Source organism: Symphalangus syndactylus, chromosome 24, assembly GCF_028878055.3.
Source record: "Symphalangus syndactylus isolate Jambi chromosome 24, NHGRI_mSymSyn1-v2.1_pri, whole genome shotgun sequence".
Taxonomy (NCBI): domain Eukaryota; kingdom Metazoa; phylum Chordata; class Mammalia; order Primates; family Hylobatidae; genus Symphalangus; species Symphalangus syndactylus.
The window spans coordinates 25,263,910-25,280,193 of record NC_072446.2 but is presented as its reverse complement, the minus strand read 5'-3'; the positions used below and the strand labels follow the sequence as shown (position 1 = coordinate 25,280,193).

General features: G+C 45.0%; 1 protein-coding gene across 50 annotated transcripts in view; it reads right to left on the bottom strand.

Annotated features, from left to right (window-relative positions):
• ZMYND8 (zinc finger MYND-type containing 8) overlaps nt 1-16,284 on the bottom strand; it is a 149,623-nt gene that overhangs the window by 51,830 nt on the left and 81,509 nt on the right. For 48 of the 50 annotated variants that reach the window (XM_055266523.2, XM_063633354.1, XM_055266532.2 and 45 more), the window contains 2 exons: nt 15,335-15,816; nt 1,621-1,761 (listed from right to left, as the gene is read on the bottom strand). In XM_055266523.2, coding sequence (XP_055122498.1) covers nt 1,621-1,761; nt 15,335-15,816 — 623 coding nt within the window. The remainder of the gene's footprint in view (nt 1-1,620; nt 1,762-15,334; nt 15,817-16,284) is intronic. The other 2 variants (XM_063633361.1, XM_055266547.2) reach the window with 1 other exon arrangement.

Sequence of the window (16,284 nt, the reverse complement as noted above, 5' to 3'; positions counted from 1 at the left end):
CTTGCCTCACCACGTTCTTCCAGACATCCATCATGGTGTGAACTATCTTGGTGTGAACTGCCTCTCATGGTGTGAACTGCCTCTCATGGTGTGAACTGCCTTGTTATTTGCCTTTATTATTTTCTCTATCTTTCTAAAAACCCAACCTCTACAAGAGCAGGTCCTTAGCTGACTTGCTTTCCACCCTATCTCCATGCCTCGAATAGTGCACAGCACAAAATAGATGTTCAACAAGAATCAGTAGTGAGGATGCAATGAATCAATCAATAATGAATCAATAGCAGCCGCGCACAGTGGCTCATGCCTGTAATCCCAGCACTTTGGGAGGCTGAGGCAGGCAGATCACCTGAGGTCAGGAGTTTGAGACCAGCCTGACCAACGTGGACAAACCCCATCTCTACTAAAAATACAAAATTAGCCAGGCGTGGTGGCACATGCCTGTAATCCCAGCTACTCGGGAGGCTCAGGCAGGAGAATCGCTTGAACCTGGGAAGCAGAAGTTTGCGGTGAGCCGAGATCACGTCATTGCATTCCAGCCTGGGCAACAAGAGCAAAACTCCATCTCAAAAAAATAATAATAATAAGGAATCAATAATGGGCCAGGTGCGGTGACTCATGCCTGTAATCTCAGTACTTTGGGAGGCTAAGGTGGAAGAACTCCTTGAGGCCAAGAGTTCAAGACCAGCCTGGGCAACATAGAAAGACCCAATCACTACAAAAAATTAGCTGAGTATGTAGCTAAAAACTAGCTAGGCCGGTAGTCCTAGCTACTCAGGGAGGGTGAGGCAGGAAATAGCTTGAGCCCAGGAGTTCAAGGTTGCAGTGAACTATGATTACACCACTGCACTCCAGCCTGGGTGACAGAGTGAGACCCCATCTCTAAAAAAATTAGTTATCATCATCATCATCATCATCATCATCATCATCATCCAGGGAATAAAGACCAAACTGTAAGAATTAGAAGAAGGGAATTAAGGAATATCAGAGTATGCTGCACGTAGGAAAGTTAAGTACTGATTCCTCCTACTTGCTTCTGTGCCATGGGTATAATTTACAAATAGAACTGGGTTAATGTGGTCAAGGGCAACTGAGGTGGAAACACTGGCCTGGATAAAAGCACTTTGGGCCAGGCATGGTGGTTTATGCCCGTCATCCCATTACTTTTGGAGGCAGAGGTGGGTGGATCACCTGAGGTCGGGGTTTGAGACCAGCCTGGCCAACATGGTGAAACTCTGTCTCTACTAAAAATAGAAAACTTAGCCAGGTGTGGTGGCATACTCCTGTAATCTTAGCTACTCGGGAGGCTGAGGCAGGAGAATCGCTTCAACCCGGGAGGCGGAGGTTGCAGGGAGCAAAGACCACACCCTTGCACTCCAGCCTGGGCAACAAGAGCGAAATTCCATCTCAAAAAAAAAAAGTAATTTGTATGTCAATAAGCCCCAGGAAATCCCTTACTTGTTCTTTTCACAGATCTTTTCTCACCTTCATCCACTGAAACTTTTGCATTTTTTGCATAGAGAAAAGAGTTGAAGGTTCAAGAACCACATACAAAAGAGGATACGTCATTTGCAAAAATATCCACGTTGCCACAGAAAGATACTGGCAAAAATTCTGACTGACCCAGGTTAAGATTCAGGATGCTGCCGGTGGTGGAGGTTTTGTCCGTTTTCGTCGTGATAGGAGTTGACAGTTGAGGAGAGAAGGGCTTTGGGCTGCCGGATAAACTCCCTGCTTGTCCCGTCTTGGTGGAGGCTGGTGAAGCTGAAAAAGTATGGCATTGTTAAAAGACAGGTTTACAAATAAACAAATAAAACGGGTAGGTGTGGTGTAGGGAGAGAATGGAGAGATTATGAAATTGTGTTTCATTTCAACAAGGCCGCTACAGCATCACAAATGGAGTGGGGTGGGGCATGGCAGGTTGACCATTTATTTTCAGCAAAGGGCTTTAACCGGACATGAAACCGTTAAAGCCACAAATGAAGAAGGTCTCCCCAGTTACCCTATTAAGCACAAAGCTCTAAGACAAATCGGCTAAGCTGCCACTGAAATTGGTTTGGCCCATTCACGGATATAAATCTCAACATAAATAGCGATTAAACCAACCCCCACATGGTCCAGATGCAGAGAACGGGAGCCAGGCTTACAAATGCGTATCATCCGTTTGTGGAAAAACACCATGGCCAGCTCACACACAGCCACTGCACCTGCCAGGGACCAACTTGGCCCCTTGGGAAATCTCCAGCTCTCATTTCAAAGGTTCTTGAGGCTATGTAAAGCCAAACCCAGTACCAGATGGAGTGAGGGAGACGTTGGTAAATTATGTACTTCTTCACTGTATTTCAAACTTTTACAGGAGGAGAGAGAACTGTACCTATGCCTAAGCCTTTTAAAAATACCTTAAAATGACCTACAACCTGCTTCTCCTCTGCCTCATTTCACAGGGTTAGGACAATAAACCACTTACATTTAAAAAAGCAAGCATTCATAGGGGCCAACGAGCATCCTAAAGATCCTTCAAATCCTGCCCCTTTGTCCTCGCCCCTCCATGGTACTGGGACTGTCCTGTTAATGCCTCTTGGGCCCATTTAAAAACAGCCGGGACTAAAGGCATCACTGACAACAATGACAGCCAACTCTTCCAAGACGAGCAAGAAACATTCTGAGTTGATCTGGTGCTTGAAAGAAATTTGTGGATGGCAAATTGGAGTTAGGAACTGAGACTCCCCAGGGGCTTCGAAAGTGCTGGGACACTTGCATGGGCAGCACTTGCGTCAGTTTCCTCACCTGACAAATTAGAAAACTCAAGAACAAGGCTTCAGTGTGTTAAAACTCACATACCACTAGGCTGGTGAATACAAGTGAGTTAGGCAGCTCTGGTGCCAGGACCTGCCTGCATTACTGTTAATGTAACATAGTGGGAAAGACTCCAGACGTAAAGAGGCCTGGATTTGAGCATGGATTAGAAGCCAGACACTGTGGATTCAAGCCCCAGCTCAGCTGTCGCCCTGCTGTGTAACCCTGGGCCAGTTACTGGCACCTCTGCCTCCCTCTTCCTGGCAGCAGCAAAGAGAGGCACTAATAATATGATACAAAGGGACGATAACAGTAGCTACATCTCATCAGGCTGCTGTGAGGATTAAATCAATCATCTGAACAGTGCCTGGCATGCAGTAAGTACTCTGTTACTGTTTGCTATTAGAGCGGTTTTATTTTCTATTTCCCATTAACCTCTAGGGCTTTAGGGTTATCCTCTGAACCACTGATTCTCGGCTATGAGCAATTCTTCTCTCCAGGGCACACTAGGCGTTGCATCCAGACATTTTAGGAGAGTGGGGGGTTGCTACTGGCATCTAGGAGCTAGAGACCAAAATGCTGCTAAATCTTCTGCAATGCACAGAGCTGCCCCCCACAAGAAAGAGTTATCTGGCCCCAAACGTCAAAAGTGCTGAAACTGACACGCCACATGGGGATGGAGTAGGCATGCAGCTGGGAATCCTTTTCCTCATCCGGAAATGAGAAGGGAGTGAGGATCAATGTCCTCGATCTATGTCAATTGGTGCCCAGCAAGTGCTCAATAAATATTAGAAATTGTTTTAAGAAATAAGTTTTCTTTGCTTTTGTTTTTTTGAGATGGAGTCTCGCTCTGTCACCCAGGCTGGAGTGCAGTTGTGCAATCTCGGCTCACTGCAACCTCCCTCTGCCTCCTGGATTCAAGCAATTCTCCTGCCTCAGCCTCCCAAATAGCTAGAATTTCAGGCTCCTGCTACCACACCCGGCTATTTTTTGTATTTTTAGTAGAGACAGGGTTTCACCATGTTGGCCAGGCTGGTCTGGAACTCCTGGCCTCAAGGGATCCGCCCACCTCAGCCTCCCAAAGTGCTGGGATTACAGGCATGAGTCACTGTGCCCAGCCTATAATTAAGTTTTTAAAACAATAAATCTGTTTTACTGCAAGAATTAATAGAATTGGCCTAGCACGTGGCATGCCACATTCCTTCACTGGGGGGGCTGCTATATTATTACTAGTCCTATCACTGGTACTGTAAGACATAGAACTGAAGTGTTTGTTACACGAAGAAACAAGAATAGGCCAGGTGCGGTGGTTCACCCCTGTAATCCCAGCACCTTGGGAGGCTGAGGTGGGAGGATTACTTGAGCTCGGAAGTTCGAGACCAGCCTGGGTAACATGGCGAAACCTCATCTCTACTAAAAATACAAAAAATTTAGCCAGGCATGGTGGCACACGCCCATAGTCTCAGCTACTTGGGAGACTGAGATGGGAGGATCCATTGAGCCTGGGAGGTCAAGACTGCAGTGAGCTGTGATCATGCCACTGCACTCCAGCCTGGGACACAGAGGGAGACCCTGTTTCAAAAAAAAAAAAAAAAAAAGAATATATAAAAATAAAGGCATTTTAACAGAAGTATTACCAATAAAATCTTTAGTGGTAGAATTTTTAACCTTATTAATTCATTTATGTTCTACCTCATTCCAAAAGCAATTTGCAGCTGCTCAAATAGATTCCCCTTGAGGATTAATTGTATTAATCTAATTGTATTCCTGTAAGCAAACTAGCAAGGTCTAACAGGGAGGGCCTTACTATACTATCAAATACCCTGCTTGGGACTGCAGAGAACTTTGACAAGGACGTCAAACCCTAAAGGGTAGCAGGAACAAACAAACGCAAAGATGCTGTTGCACCTAGAACACGGCCAAGTGAATCCACATTTTCCTGCTCGACAGGTCAAGTTTGTTTGTTTGTTTGTTTGTTTGTTTTCAGACAAAGTCTTGCTCTGTTGCTCAAGATGGAATGCAATGGGGTGATCTCAGCTCACTGCAACCTCTGCCTGCCAGGTTCAAGCAATTCTCCTGCCTCAGCCTCCCGAGTAGCTGGGGTTACAGGTGTGTGCCACCATGCCCAGCTAATCTTTTTGTATTTTTAGTAGAGACGGGGTTTTGCCATGTTGGCCAGGCTGATCTCGAACTCCTGACCTCGGGTGATCCACCCACCTTAGCCTCCCAAAGTGCTGGGATTACAGGTGTGAGCCACCACACCCAGCCTATTTTTATAATTCTGTATATACATTCATGTGTGCTAAAAACTAGTGTTAATAACTAGAACAAGCCTTTAATTTGATAGATATATTTCCTTTGTTAATAAATAAACAAGTGTTGAGATTTAAGAGGTAGGTTCTAAATATTAAAAAATGGTTTTAAGCATAGCACTTAGATATGGCAAGAACAAGAGTGGCGGGAAAACATTGGTTTCCCATGGAGATGGGTCTGGTTCACACTCTACCCAGCCAGTGAAGGGCAGGGCCCATCCTCCTAAGGCATCTGGGACTGAAAGCTTCATGGAGTCAGGAAAAGGACATACATGAGAGTCGCTACAACCCACAAGCCTCACGCTGCAAAACCCTCCTCTGCATCTCCCTGAGAAACAGGTCTCCTATGTCCACCTCCTAGTGCCACCAATCCTACCTCCCCAGACTGTGAAATACCCTGCACCTGCCTTGTCCTCCCAATATCATGAATGCCACGGCCACCCACCCGGTGGCTCAAGGCCAAACACACCTGGATCATTCTTTTTTTCGGGGGGGAGGGAGCAGGGAGAGAGACGGAGTTTCACTCTTGTTGCCCAGGCTGCAGTGCAATGGTGCGATCTCAGCTCACAGCAACCTCCACCTCCTAGGTTCAAGAGATTCTTCTGCCTCAGCCTCACAAGTAGCTGGGATTACAGGTGCCCACCACCACACCCGGCTAATTTTTGTATTTTTAGTAGAGATGGGGGGTTTCACCATGTTGACCAGGCTGATCTCGAACTGCTGACCTCAGGTGATCTACCCACTTCGGCCTCCCAAAGTGCTGGGATTACAGGTGTTTGAGCCACTACACTCAGCCCATTCTTAATTCCATCTTTGCTCTCATGCCTGAATTTACCCAACTCTTCAGGAAGGCCTCTGCATGCCTCTTCTTAAACATATCCCAAATCTCTGCACTCATCTCCACCTCCACTACTATCACCGTAGTCCATGCATCTCAACAGGGACTGTGTGGCCCCCAACGGGGCAAAAATAATTTTTAGGGGTGAAAAAATCTTATCTTACTATTCCTTTTACGTACAAAGCGTGTGTGTGTGTGTGTGTGTGTGTGTGTGTGGTGTGTATAGACAGTACATAAACAGATCTACAATATTTTCAAATTTCATGAAAGTCCACTCTTAGGTAAGTACCTATCCAAAATTGAAAATAGGTACACAAACAAATCCTTGGATACGAATGTGCACAGCAGCACTATTCACAATAGGCAAGAGGTAGAAACAACCAATTGTCCATCAATGGACAAACTGAGGTATCCCCACAATAGAATGTTACTGAGTCATAAAAGGAATGAAGTTCTGATACATGCTGCAGTGTGGCTGACTTGAAAACATGATGCTAAGTTAAAGAAGCCAGACACAAAAGGCCCCATATTCTTTCATTTCACTGAAACAAAATACCCAGAATAGCAAAGTCAGTTCAAATAGAACACAAATTGGTGGTTGTTAGGGGCAGGCTGTGGGGTGAGAGGTAGGGGTGGAAGTTTGTGGGGGACGGTGAGTGGCTGTTTAGTGGGTACAGGGTTTTATTTTGGAGTGACGGAAATGTTTTAGAACTAGGTAAGTGGTGGTGGCTGCACAGCACTGTGAATGCACTAAATGCCACTGATCTGTTCAAAATGGTAAATTTTATGTTATGTGAATTTGACCTCAATTTTTTAAAAGATCTCAGGGGGAGTAAATAGGAAGAAAATGTCTAAAATGGTTCAGGGCCGGGGCCAGGGGGGTGGCAATTAAAAGACTGGGCAACACTGCCCTGCCCATCAGTTCCCACGGAGACCCCGTAAGCACTTCCCACAGGTCTCCCCACATGTGCACAGCACCCTTCTCCCAGGGCACTCTTCACACAGCAGCCAGGGCAGAACCCCTGAAATGAGGGCATATTGCTCCATCACCTAAAACCATCCAGAGGCACCTCATTCCCCAGAATAAAATCCAACGTCCTCTCCAACCTCAAACCCAACCTTTCCTTTCTACCTTCTGGAATGTCCGGCCACAGTTACCTGCGGGCCACCCTGGAAGAGCAAGTCTGTTCACACCTCAAGCTTTTGTGCCTGAGGTTCCCAAGAGAAGGCTTTCACGCCCACCCTAGATCACACTGGCTCGAATTCCTCCATGGTCAGGTCCCAGCTCAAACATCACCTCCTCAGAGGCCTCCCTTGTTGGCCACCTAAAGTGGCCCAAGTGTCTCGGGCCTACTGTCTTGCTTTTGCCGTGAAACTATTGGCCCTGAAAGAGCAGGATCTGCACTGGCCAGCAGGCATCCAGGATACCTCTGGATGCTTATCAGGTGCCTAATACATTTACTGAATGAGCAGTGCATAAAATAATTGAAGAAGGAGGTTTCCATTTCTCTTCTCACTGCTATAGTCATGATAAGCAATAAACAAACAATGACGAGGCCGGTCGCGGTGAGTCTTGACTGGTCCAGCACTTTGGGAGGCTGAGGCAGATGAATCACTCGAGGTCAGGAGCTTGAGATCAGCCTGGCCAACATGGTGAAACCCCGTCTCTACTAAAAATACAACAATTAGTCAGGTGTGGTGGTGCATGCCTGTAACCCCAGCTGTTCAAGAGGCTGAGGCAGGAGAATCGCCTGAACCTGGGATGCGGAGGTGGCAGTGAGCCGAGATTGCACCACTACACTCCAGCCTGGGTGACAGAGACTCCGTCGCAAAAAAAAAAAAAAAAAAGAAAGAAAGAAAGAAAAAGAAACAATGACAACCAGATAAAACCTTTTTCATACAAAAATATCAAACAAGCTCCCCAATGTTATACACCTACTAAAAACAAGGTGCTTGCTAAAAGAGTGATTAACAATCCAAAGAAGAGATATGACAAGGCCGGGCGCAGTGGCTCACACCTGTAATCCCAGCACTTTGGGAGGCCAAGGCGGGCAGATCACCTGAGGTCAGGAGTTCGAGACCAGCCTGGCCAACATGGCAAAACCCCTGTCTACTAAAAATACGAAAATCAGCCATGTGTGGTGGCACATGCCTGTAATCCCAGCTACTTGGGGGGCTGAAACAAGAGAACTGCTTAAACCTGGGAGGCAGAGGTTGCAGTGAGCCAAGATCACGCCACTGCACTCCAGCCTGGGCAACAGAGTGGGACTCCATCTCGAAAAAAAGTAAATAAATAAAAATAAAAAAACAGGTATGACTAAGCAGATCACAAAAAAATCCAAGTCATTATACATGAGGGTGTGGGTGGTACTGGCATGGAGGCCATCCTAGGTGCACAGAACAGCCTCACAATACAGAATTATCTGGCCCTAAATGTCAATGGTCCTGAGGTTGAGAAAAACCTGCTTCGAATCACTCCAGACATTTCAAAAGCAAAAAGACTTGGAAATGCTTGTTTCAATTAAAACTCTGAAACAGATGCCAATCCTTTTATAGAGCCATACATCTTGCCCAAAGGAAGAACTAATTGCCTTTGAAGTCACAAATAATTTAACCAGATTTCATGTTTTGATGTACAATTTGCAAGTGTGGGCTAAAACACATCATTTGTTATCTACATTTACAAAATCCTAGCCTGCGTGAAGGGCTGTTCTGACTACAGTAGGAAACATGAGCCTTGGAATTAAATTAGGAAAAAAATGCCCCTTCCCTCCCATGCACCCCAGCACTCTGGGCAGGGTGGAGAGGCGGAGTGAATGATTCATGCTAAATGTCCTCCAGTTATAAAACCTCAGAAACAACCTGTATGTTCAAAGTGCCACACCTTGCACAACTCCTATGGTGCCATGTACAGATGAGCAGAGCATGGCCAGATGGTCTAGGATGGGTCAGGAGGTGTTGGTAAAAATGCTGTTTTGAAGGGTTATTCAGTAACACGGAAACACATATTCAGAATATAAGGTTATGGACCAGGCATGGTGCCTCATGCCTATCATCCCAGCATTTTGGGAGGCTGAGGCAGGCAGATCGTTTGAGCCCAGGAGTTTGAGACTAGCCTGGGTAACATAGCAAGACATCGTCTATACTAGGTGTATAGGTAGGTGTGGTGGTGCACACTTGTACTCCTAGCTACTCAGGAGGCTGAGGCAGCGGGGATTGCTTGAGCCCAGGAGTTGAAGGCTACAGTGAGCCATGATCACACCACTGAACTCCAGCCTCAGTGACAGAGTGTGACCCTGTCTCTTAAAAAAAAAATCCCAGCTACTCGGGAGGCTGAGGCAGGAGAATCACTTGAACCCAGGTGGTAGAGTTTACAGTGAGCCAAGATCGCACCATTGCACTCCAGCCTGGAAGACAAGAGTGAAACTCCATCTCAAAAAAAAAAAAAATTTTTTTTTTAATGTATAAAAATAAAAAATAAAAAAAGAATACAAAGTTAAGCTTTAAAAAAATAAACTCTACAGTCTACACCAGACATTACAAACAGGTGATCCATGAACCAAAGAGTTCACAGATGCATTTAATGTGATGTAGCTTTTATTTATTTAAAAATGTGAGCCAGTACATAAAAGTTGATAGCTGGGTGTGGTGGTATGTGCCTGTAGCCCCAGCTACTCAGGAGGCTAAGGCGGGAGGATCGCTTAAGCCCAAGAGTCTGAGACCAGCCTGGGGCAACATAGTGAGGACCCTGTCTCTTTAAAAAAATAAAAATAAAAATAAAAGCTGGAGTAGTTCCCATTTTTTTAATTTGAGGGTTCTCTTGAAAAAACAGAAATCGGCCGGGTGTGGTGGCTCACGCCTGTAATCCCAGCACTTTGGGGGCGGAGGCAGGCAGATCACGAGGTCAGGAGATCGAGACCATCCTGGCTAACATGGTGAAACCCCGTCTCTACTAAAACTACAAAAAACTAGCTGGGCGTGGTGGCGGGCGCCTGTAGTCCCAGCTACTCAGGAGGCTGAGGCAGGAGAATGGCATGAACCCGGGAGGCAGAGCTTGCAGTGAGCCGAGATCGCGCCACTGTACTCCAGCCTGGGCGACAGAGCGAGACTCCGTCTACAAAGAAAAAAAAAAGAAAGAAAAACTAGAAATCTCTAAATACAGAGCCCATACTCCTATGTGGCAAGAACCAGCAGGAGGAAAAGGTCCCTGGTCTCTTTCAGAAAGGCACAACTCTAGCTCAGCGTCTTGGGAGCTCATGACCTATATTAGCCGTGTATAACACTTATGGGTAACATGGGTGTTTAAAACTTACCCAAGAGCTACTGACTCTTCCGATACATGGTGCATGCTAGCATTTGCCCTGTTGTATTTCCTTATGAAAGAGCTGCTTATCATTGTAGCACTAAAGTAGCCCCAAGCTGCTGTAGTACCTCTAGCATGCACTATGTATCAGAAGAGTCCGTACCCCTTGGGTTAAGTGTTATACACCCATGTGCACACACAAGCACACGATGTGTAACAGGTATGGTAAGAAACGTATGTCTGCTTTCATTCATCCCAGTCTCTACCTACCACTCCCCAACCTCACTCACTGCCGTATCTGCCTGATCCCTGTATCTGAGCTTTCGGCTTAACAGTAGGACTTATAACCACACATAAAAAGCTCTGGAAACACAATCTAAGGGCTGGCTGTGGGAGGTAGGATTATCAGTGACTTTATTTCATTGACTGATTGATTGAGATGGAGTCTCACTCTGTCTCCCAGGCTGGAGTGCAGTGGCGCGATCTCAAGCTCACTGCAACCTCCGCCTCCCGGGTTCAAGTGATTCTCCTGCCTCAGCCTCCGGTGTAGTTGGAACTACAGGCATGTGCCACCAAGCCTGGCTAAGTTTTTGTATTTTTAGTAGAGACGGGATTTCACCATGTTGGCCAGGCTGGTCTCAAACTCCTGACCTCAAGTGATCCGCCTGCCTCGGCCTCCCAAAGTGCTGGAATTACAGGCATGAGCCACTGCACCCAGCCATCAGTGACTTTAAACTCTGTAATAAAGAACTATTTTATGACAAAAACATATTGATTTCACAATTATAAAGAAAAAAAAGGGAGTATATGAAATCTCTTTCTTTTTTTTTTTTTTTTTTTTTTTTGAGACAGAGTCTGACTCTGTTGCCCAGGCTGGAGTGCAGTGGTGAGATCTCGGCTCACTGCAAGCTCTGCCTCCCGGATTCAAGCAATTCTCCTGCCTCAGCCTCCCAAGTAGCTGGGATTATAGGCACATGCCACCACGCCCAGCTAATTTTTTGTATTCTTAGTAGAGACAGGGTTTCACCGTGTTAGCCAGGATGGTCTCAATCTCCTGATCTTGTTGTGATCCGCTTGTCTCGACCTCCCAAAGTGCTGAGATTACAGGCGTGAGCCACCGCACACGGACCCTCTTTCCTTTCTTAAATGGTAGCCCACAGTGTAGCTACCAGATCAAAGGACCATTAGCCCAGAGGGTGGTGAATGTCAGGCCCCCCGCCTCTGACCCCAATACACATTAATAACTTACATTGAGATCGCGCAAACAAATACTGGTGAAGGTAACCATTCTGGCCAGGAGGTCTATATAAAGGGGGAACTACAAAAATCACCGAGAATATTAACCACTTAGGCCATCTAGCTAGCAAGATTATAGGACACTGTGAGTTAAAGGCTTCTGGCTGAGCAAAGTGCTTCTTAGAAAGCTAAATATCCAGTTCTAAGGATTATAGGCACACAGCTCTGAGTTCTCCAATCTTCTAAACAAAAAGAAGATTTCTACACTGTTGTAAAAGCTTTATGCAATAACATTTCAATTTGTAGTTTTATGTTGCTGGTTACAAAACTTTCACTGGTGAGGCTACTATATTATTTTCTATTCTATAACATGGCAATTTTTCTACACGATTTTGGGTGAACTACTGCCTTTTCTCAATTATATTATTCTGACTGTGGAAGCATTTTAATACAAATTTCCCATCTCCCTCCACTAAATGCTATTATCACTGCTAACAGCAGATGGCAGTAGGGTGCAAAGAAACGGAACAGGTATGGATACAGAATCTGGCTGCGGCGACTTTCGCACCTCTCTTACTCTCTGCATGGCTCTCAATTTGCCTTCTGTAAAATGTGGAGACTGACTCAGTTTCTTCTAATCCTCTTAGTCTGTAATAGTGGTTGGCAAACTATAGCTCAAGGGTCAAATTGGGCATACCACCTGTTCCTGCGGGGCCTGCAAGCAAAGAAAGTTATTTTAACATTTTTTTAATGGTTGGGGGGAAAAGAATTAATAGCTCATGAAACATGCAACTTATATGAAATTTAAATTCCAGTGTCCGGACACCTTGGGAGACCGAGGCGGGCGGATTACCTGAGGTCAGGAGTTTCAGACCAGCCTGGCCAACATGGTGAAACCCTGTCTCTACTAAAAATACAAAGAACAGCTGGGCATGGTAGCGCACGCCTGTAATTCCAGCTACTCAGGAGGCTGAGGTGGGAGGATTACTTGAACTCAGGAGGTGGAGATTGCAGTGAGCCGAGATCGTGGCACTGCGCTCTAGCCTGGGCAACAGAGCAAGACTTCATCTCAAAAAATACAAAAATTTAAATAAATAAATAAATTCCAGTGTCCGTTAAAAAAGTTTTAACTGTCTATGGCTGCTCTATTTTCTTCTATCTAGCTAGCTATCTGTTTATTGAGCTAGGATCTCACTCTATTGTCCAGGCTGGAGTGCAGTGGCACAATCATAGGTCATTGTGGCCTCAAACCCCTAGGCTCAATTGATCCTCCCAGCTCAGCCTCCTCAGTAGCTGGGACTACTGCAGCTTGTGGCTACGTTAGTGCAACAATGACTAATAGTTGCAGAGTTGGAAAAAAGACCCAAAAAGCCTAAAATACATACTATCTGGCCCCTGACAGAAAAGGGGCCAATTTGTAAGAGTAAAATAATTTTCAATATCACTCTCTCTTCCTACACTACACATTGGCTAATTCACGATTAGTAAAATGACCTAAGCACATACTAGCAAGGAGATTATATTTTAGGAAAGGGACTTTAAAGTCTACTCAAATGGGGGATTCTACTAACTTCTCACCTAAAAAGCCACTCAAAGAATGAGGTATTTTTCCAGGAAGTCTGATGTCATTTATCTTTCTCCTTTTGTACCTCCCAAGGGAAGAGAGAAGCTAAATTAAACACATTATCTCTGTTCTTATATTCCTATAAAACTGAATTTTTTGAAATGTGGTGCAGGAGAACCAATGATCGTATATATGCCACGTTTCATTTTACTAGTTATGCATTAATTTCACATATATTAGGAAAAGCCACAACAAGCAATTTAAACACACGAGCCTATACATTGTGTTTAGCTTAGGACAAAGCTGTGTTACAATTTTCATATTTAAGTATGTAATAAAATACGGCAGAAAACCATGGCAATGAAAGTTCAGGCAACACTAATTCACAAAGTCGCTGCCAAGGTTAAAATTTAAAACATTTCCTGAAAAGCATGCTCTTTATGGGAATTAATGTGCCGAAGGGTTTGTGTAATTAAGTACCATGTTTTGGGAACTTGGCTTAAATGGAACCGTGTCATGGAACAAAGTAAGCTTTTAAGGACTCTGGTCAGAAACAAGGGGGTAAAAAGGAAGACTTTTCTGAAACTGTGTCAACACAAATTATGTCAATTCCAAAACAAAACTCTACGACTCAACCATGAGTGTCTAGGACCATACGGCTATGAATCAGAACTAGAGAAAGATAGACTGCAGCCTTTATTTTACAAAACCAAAAGCCACAGGCTCTCTCTACCCCTCCTACCACCATCTGGGGAGCAGCTAGAAGCAGTTCTTGAAAATAACCCAAGGAAAAGAAAAAAGAAAAAAAATTTCCCAAGAAACAACACGAGCAAAGTCAGTAGAATTATTTGAGTTCACAACTGACTAAGTCCTCATTATTTTAACTTTTGGGGACATCCATGGTATCTTGAAGAACTGATGCTTGTTCCTTAAAGAATTCCTGTGTGAAGGAAGGGAGTGAGGGACAGAGGGAGGGAGAGAGAGAGACTGAGGAAGGAAGCGAGTGTGAAAGGCTGTCCAAGGTTAAGTCTTTGGCCAGAAGCCTAAAGCTGGTACTCCAACCTGCTTTATTCATTCTAGAAAATCTTCTAAGACATTTTAACCTGACATTTAATAATTGGAGATTTTACTTAAAAAACTGACATTTAAGAATTGGAGGTTTTACTTAAAAACTCAGACTTTGGGCCAGGCACAGTGGCTCACACCTGTAATCCCAGCACTTTGGGAGCCCAAGGCGGGTGGATCACTTGAAGTCAGGAGTTCGAGACCAGCCAGGCCAACATGGTGAAACCCCGTCTCTACTAAAAAATACAAAAATTAGCTGGACAGAATGGTGCACACCTGTAATCCCAGCTACTCGGGAGGCTGAGGAGCGACAATCGCTTGAACCCAGGAGGTGGAGGTTGCAGTGAGCTGAGATGGTCCCACTGCACTCCAGTCTGGGTGACAGAGCGAGACCATGTCTCAAAAACAAAAAAAAACACACAACACAATTATTAAAGAATATGACCTTTAAGGGAATGGGATCACACTGGGAAGACAAAGTACTATTATTATTTTTTACCTTTTTTTGTTTTTGTTTTTTTGAGACAGGGTCTCACAAGGGGTCACACTTCACCCAGGCTGGAATACAATAGCGCAATCATAGCTCACTGCAGCCTCAACCTCCCAGGCTCCGGCAATCCTCCCACCTCAACTGTAGTCCCAGAGCAGCTAGGACTATAGACACACGCCACCATGACCAGCTAATTTTTGTATTTTTGGTAGAGACAAGGTTTTTGCCATGTTGCCCAGGTTGGTCTGGAACTCCTGAGCTAAAGCAATCTGACTGCCTCACCCTCCCAAAGTGCTGGGACTACAGGCATGAGCCACGGCGCCTGGTCGAGTATTATTTTTTATCATATGTGTTTCTCTAAGATTTGCACTGTTTAGTATGAATGTAGGGTTTTGACAGAAAAATATAATTTCAACTAAAACAAAATTATTTGTGCTACAGAAAGTCGATAATCCAAAATGCAGTGACATCTGAACAGAACTCCACAGATTTCTGGCCATCTCCATCTACTTCTAGGTATAACCTCCAGGTGGCCTTTTGGGGACACTTTTCTCATTTCTGGGTTACTAGCAGCAAGAATTCCACCAGTGACTTCTTGAAAATCTGCTCTGTAGTCCCCCCACAGTTCCCCACGATTGCTTGATGCTCACCTGCTTGGGCCCACCAGGTGTGCACGCATGGGAAACCCCCGTGTCCGAGGGGCCTCCTCCCCGCTCCCCCACACGGAGCTGACCTGTGCTCTTATCCAGGAAGTCCATGGACTCCTCGCTCGCGCTGAAGTGGCTCGATGTGGCCTTCTTCTCGGCATCCTGCTCCACGTCGGAGCCCGTGTGCACAGAAGAGTTTGTGCTCATGGGGGAGCGCGGCATATCCGACAAGGAAATCCGACGGCCTGTGCCCCCACTCAGCACGGGCTTGCTCATCAGGATCTTGGGGGACGCCGTCATGTCAAAGTTGAGCTTGACCTTCTCCTGCTTGTCTATCTTGGCAGTGCCGGCGCTGGGGTTGGTGGGATCGAGCAGCATTTGGTACTGGCTGTTGGGTGTGTAGGGTGTCCTAAATGGAGAGTAATTAAAAACCCCAAACTTCCTGCGGATGTTCTCCACGTAAACCTCCATCTCTTGCATGGCACTGTTGAAGATGCTCTTAGTCTTTTTCACAGAAAAAGGAATTTCTTTAGACATGAGGTAGCAATTATTTATTGGAACCCAGGCCCTAGAAGGGCAAAAGATAAAGAGAGTTTAAGTCAACTTCGTTAATTTCCAAGATTGCAATTTTCTTGATGTGAACAAATTAGCCAAGCATGTTTGCCAAGATTCTTATTCCATTAAAAAAAAAAAAAAAAAAAAAAAACTTGGTTTGAAGGATTAATTAATGATCCATTTAACAAGCATGTTCTACCATAACAGAACATGAACAACAAAACTTCAGCTAAAACATTTAGAAGTGCAATAGACTTAGTCATTGTGAGCCACTAAAGAAACAATCCTCTTTGGTTTTCTCTTGGTAGAGAAAAATAAATCAGCCACTGCATCCGACAACACCTCTGAAAAGAGACTTATTCCTCAGGTCACACTCAGACATAAAAAGCTTCCTTTTCCCATTGCCATTCGAAATAGGACCAGAAGGAAACTTTGATACTGCATCCCTAAAAGGAGGTTCATGTTTTTGAATGTGAGATAA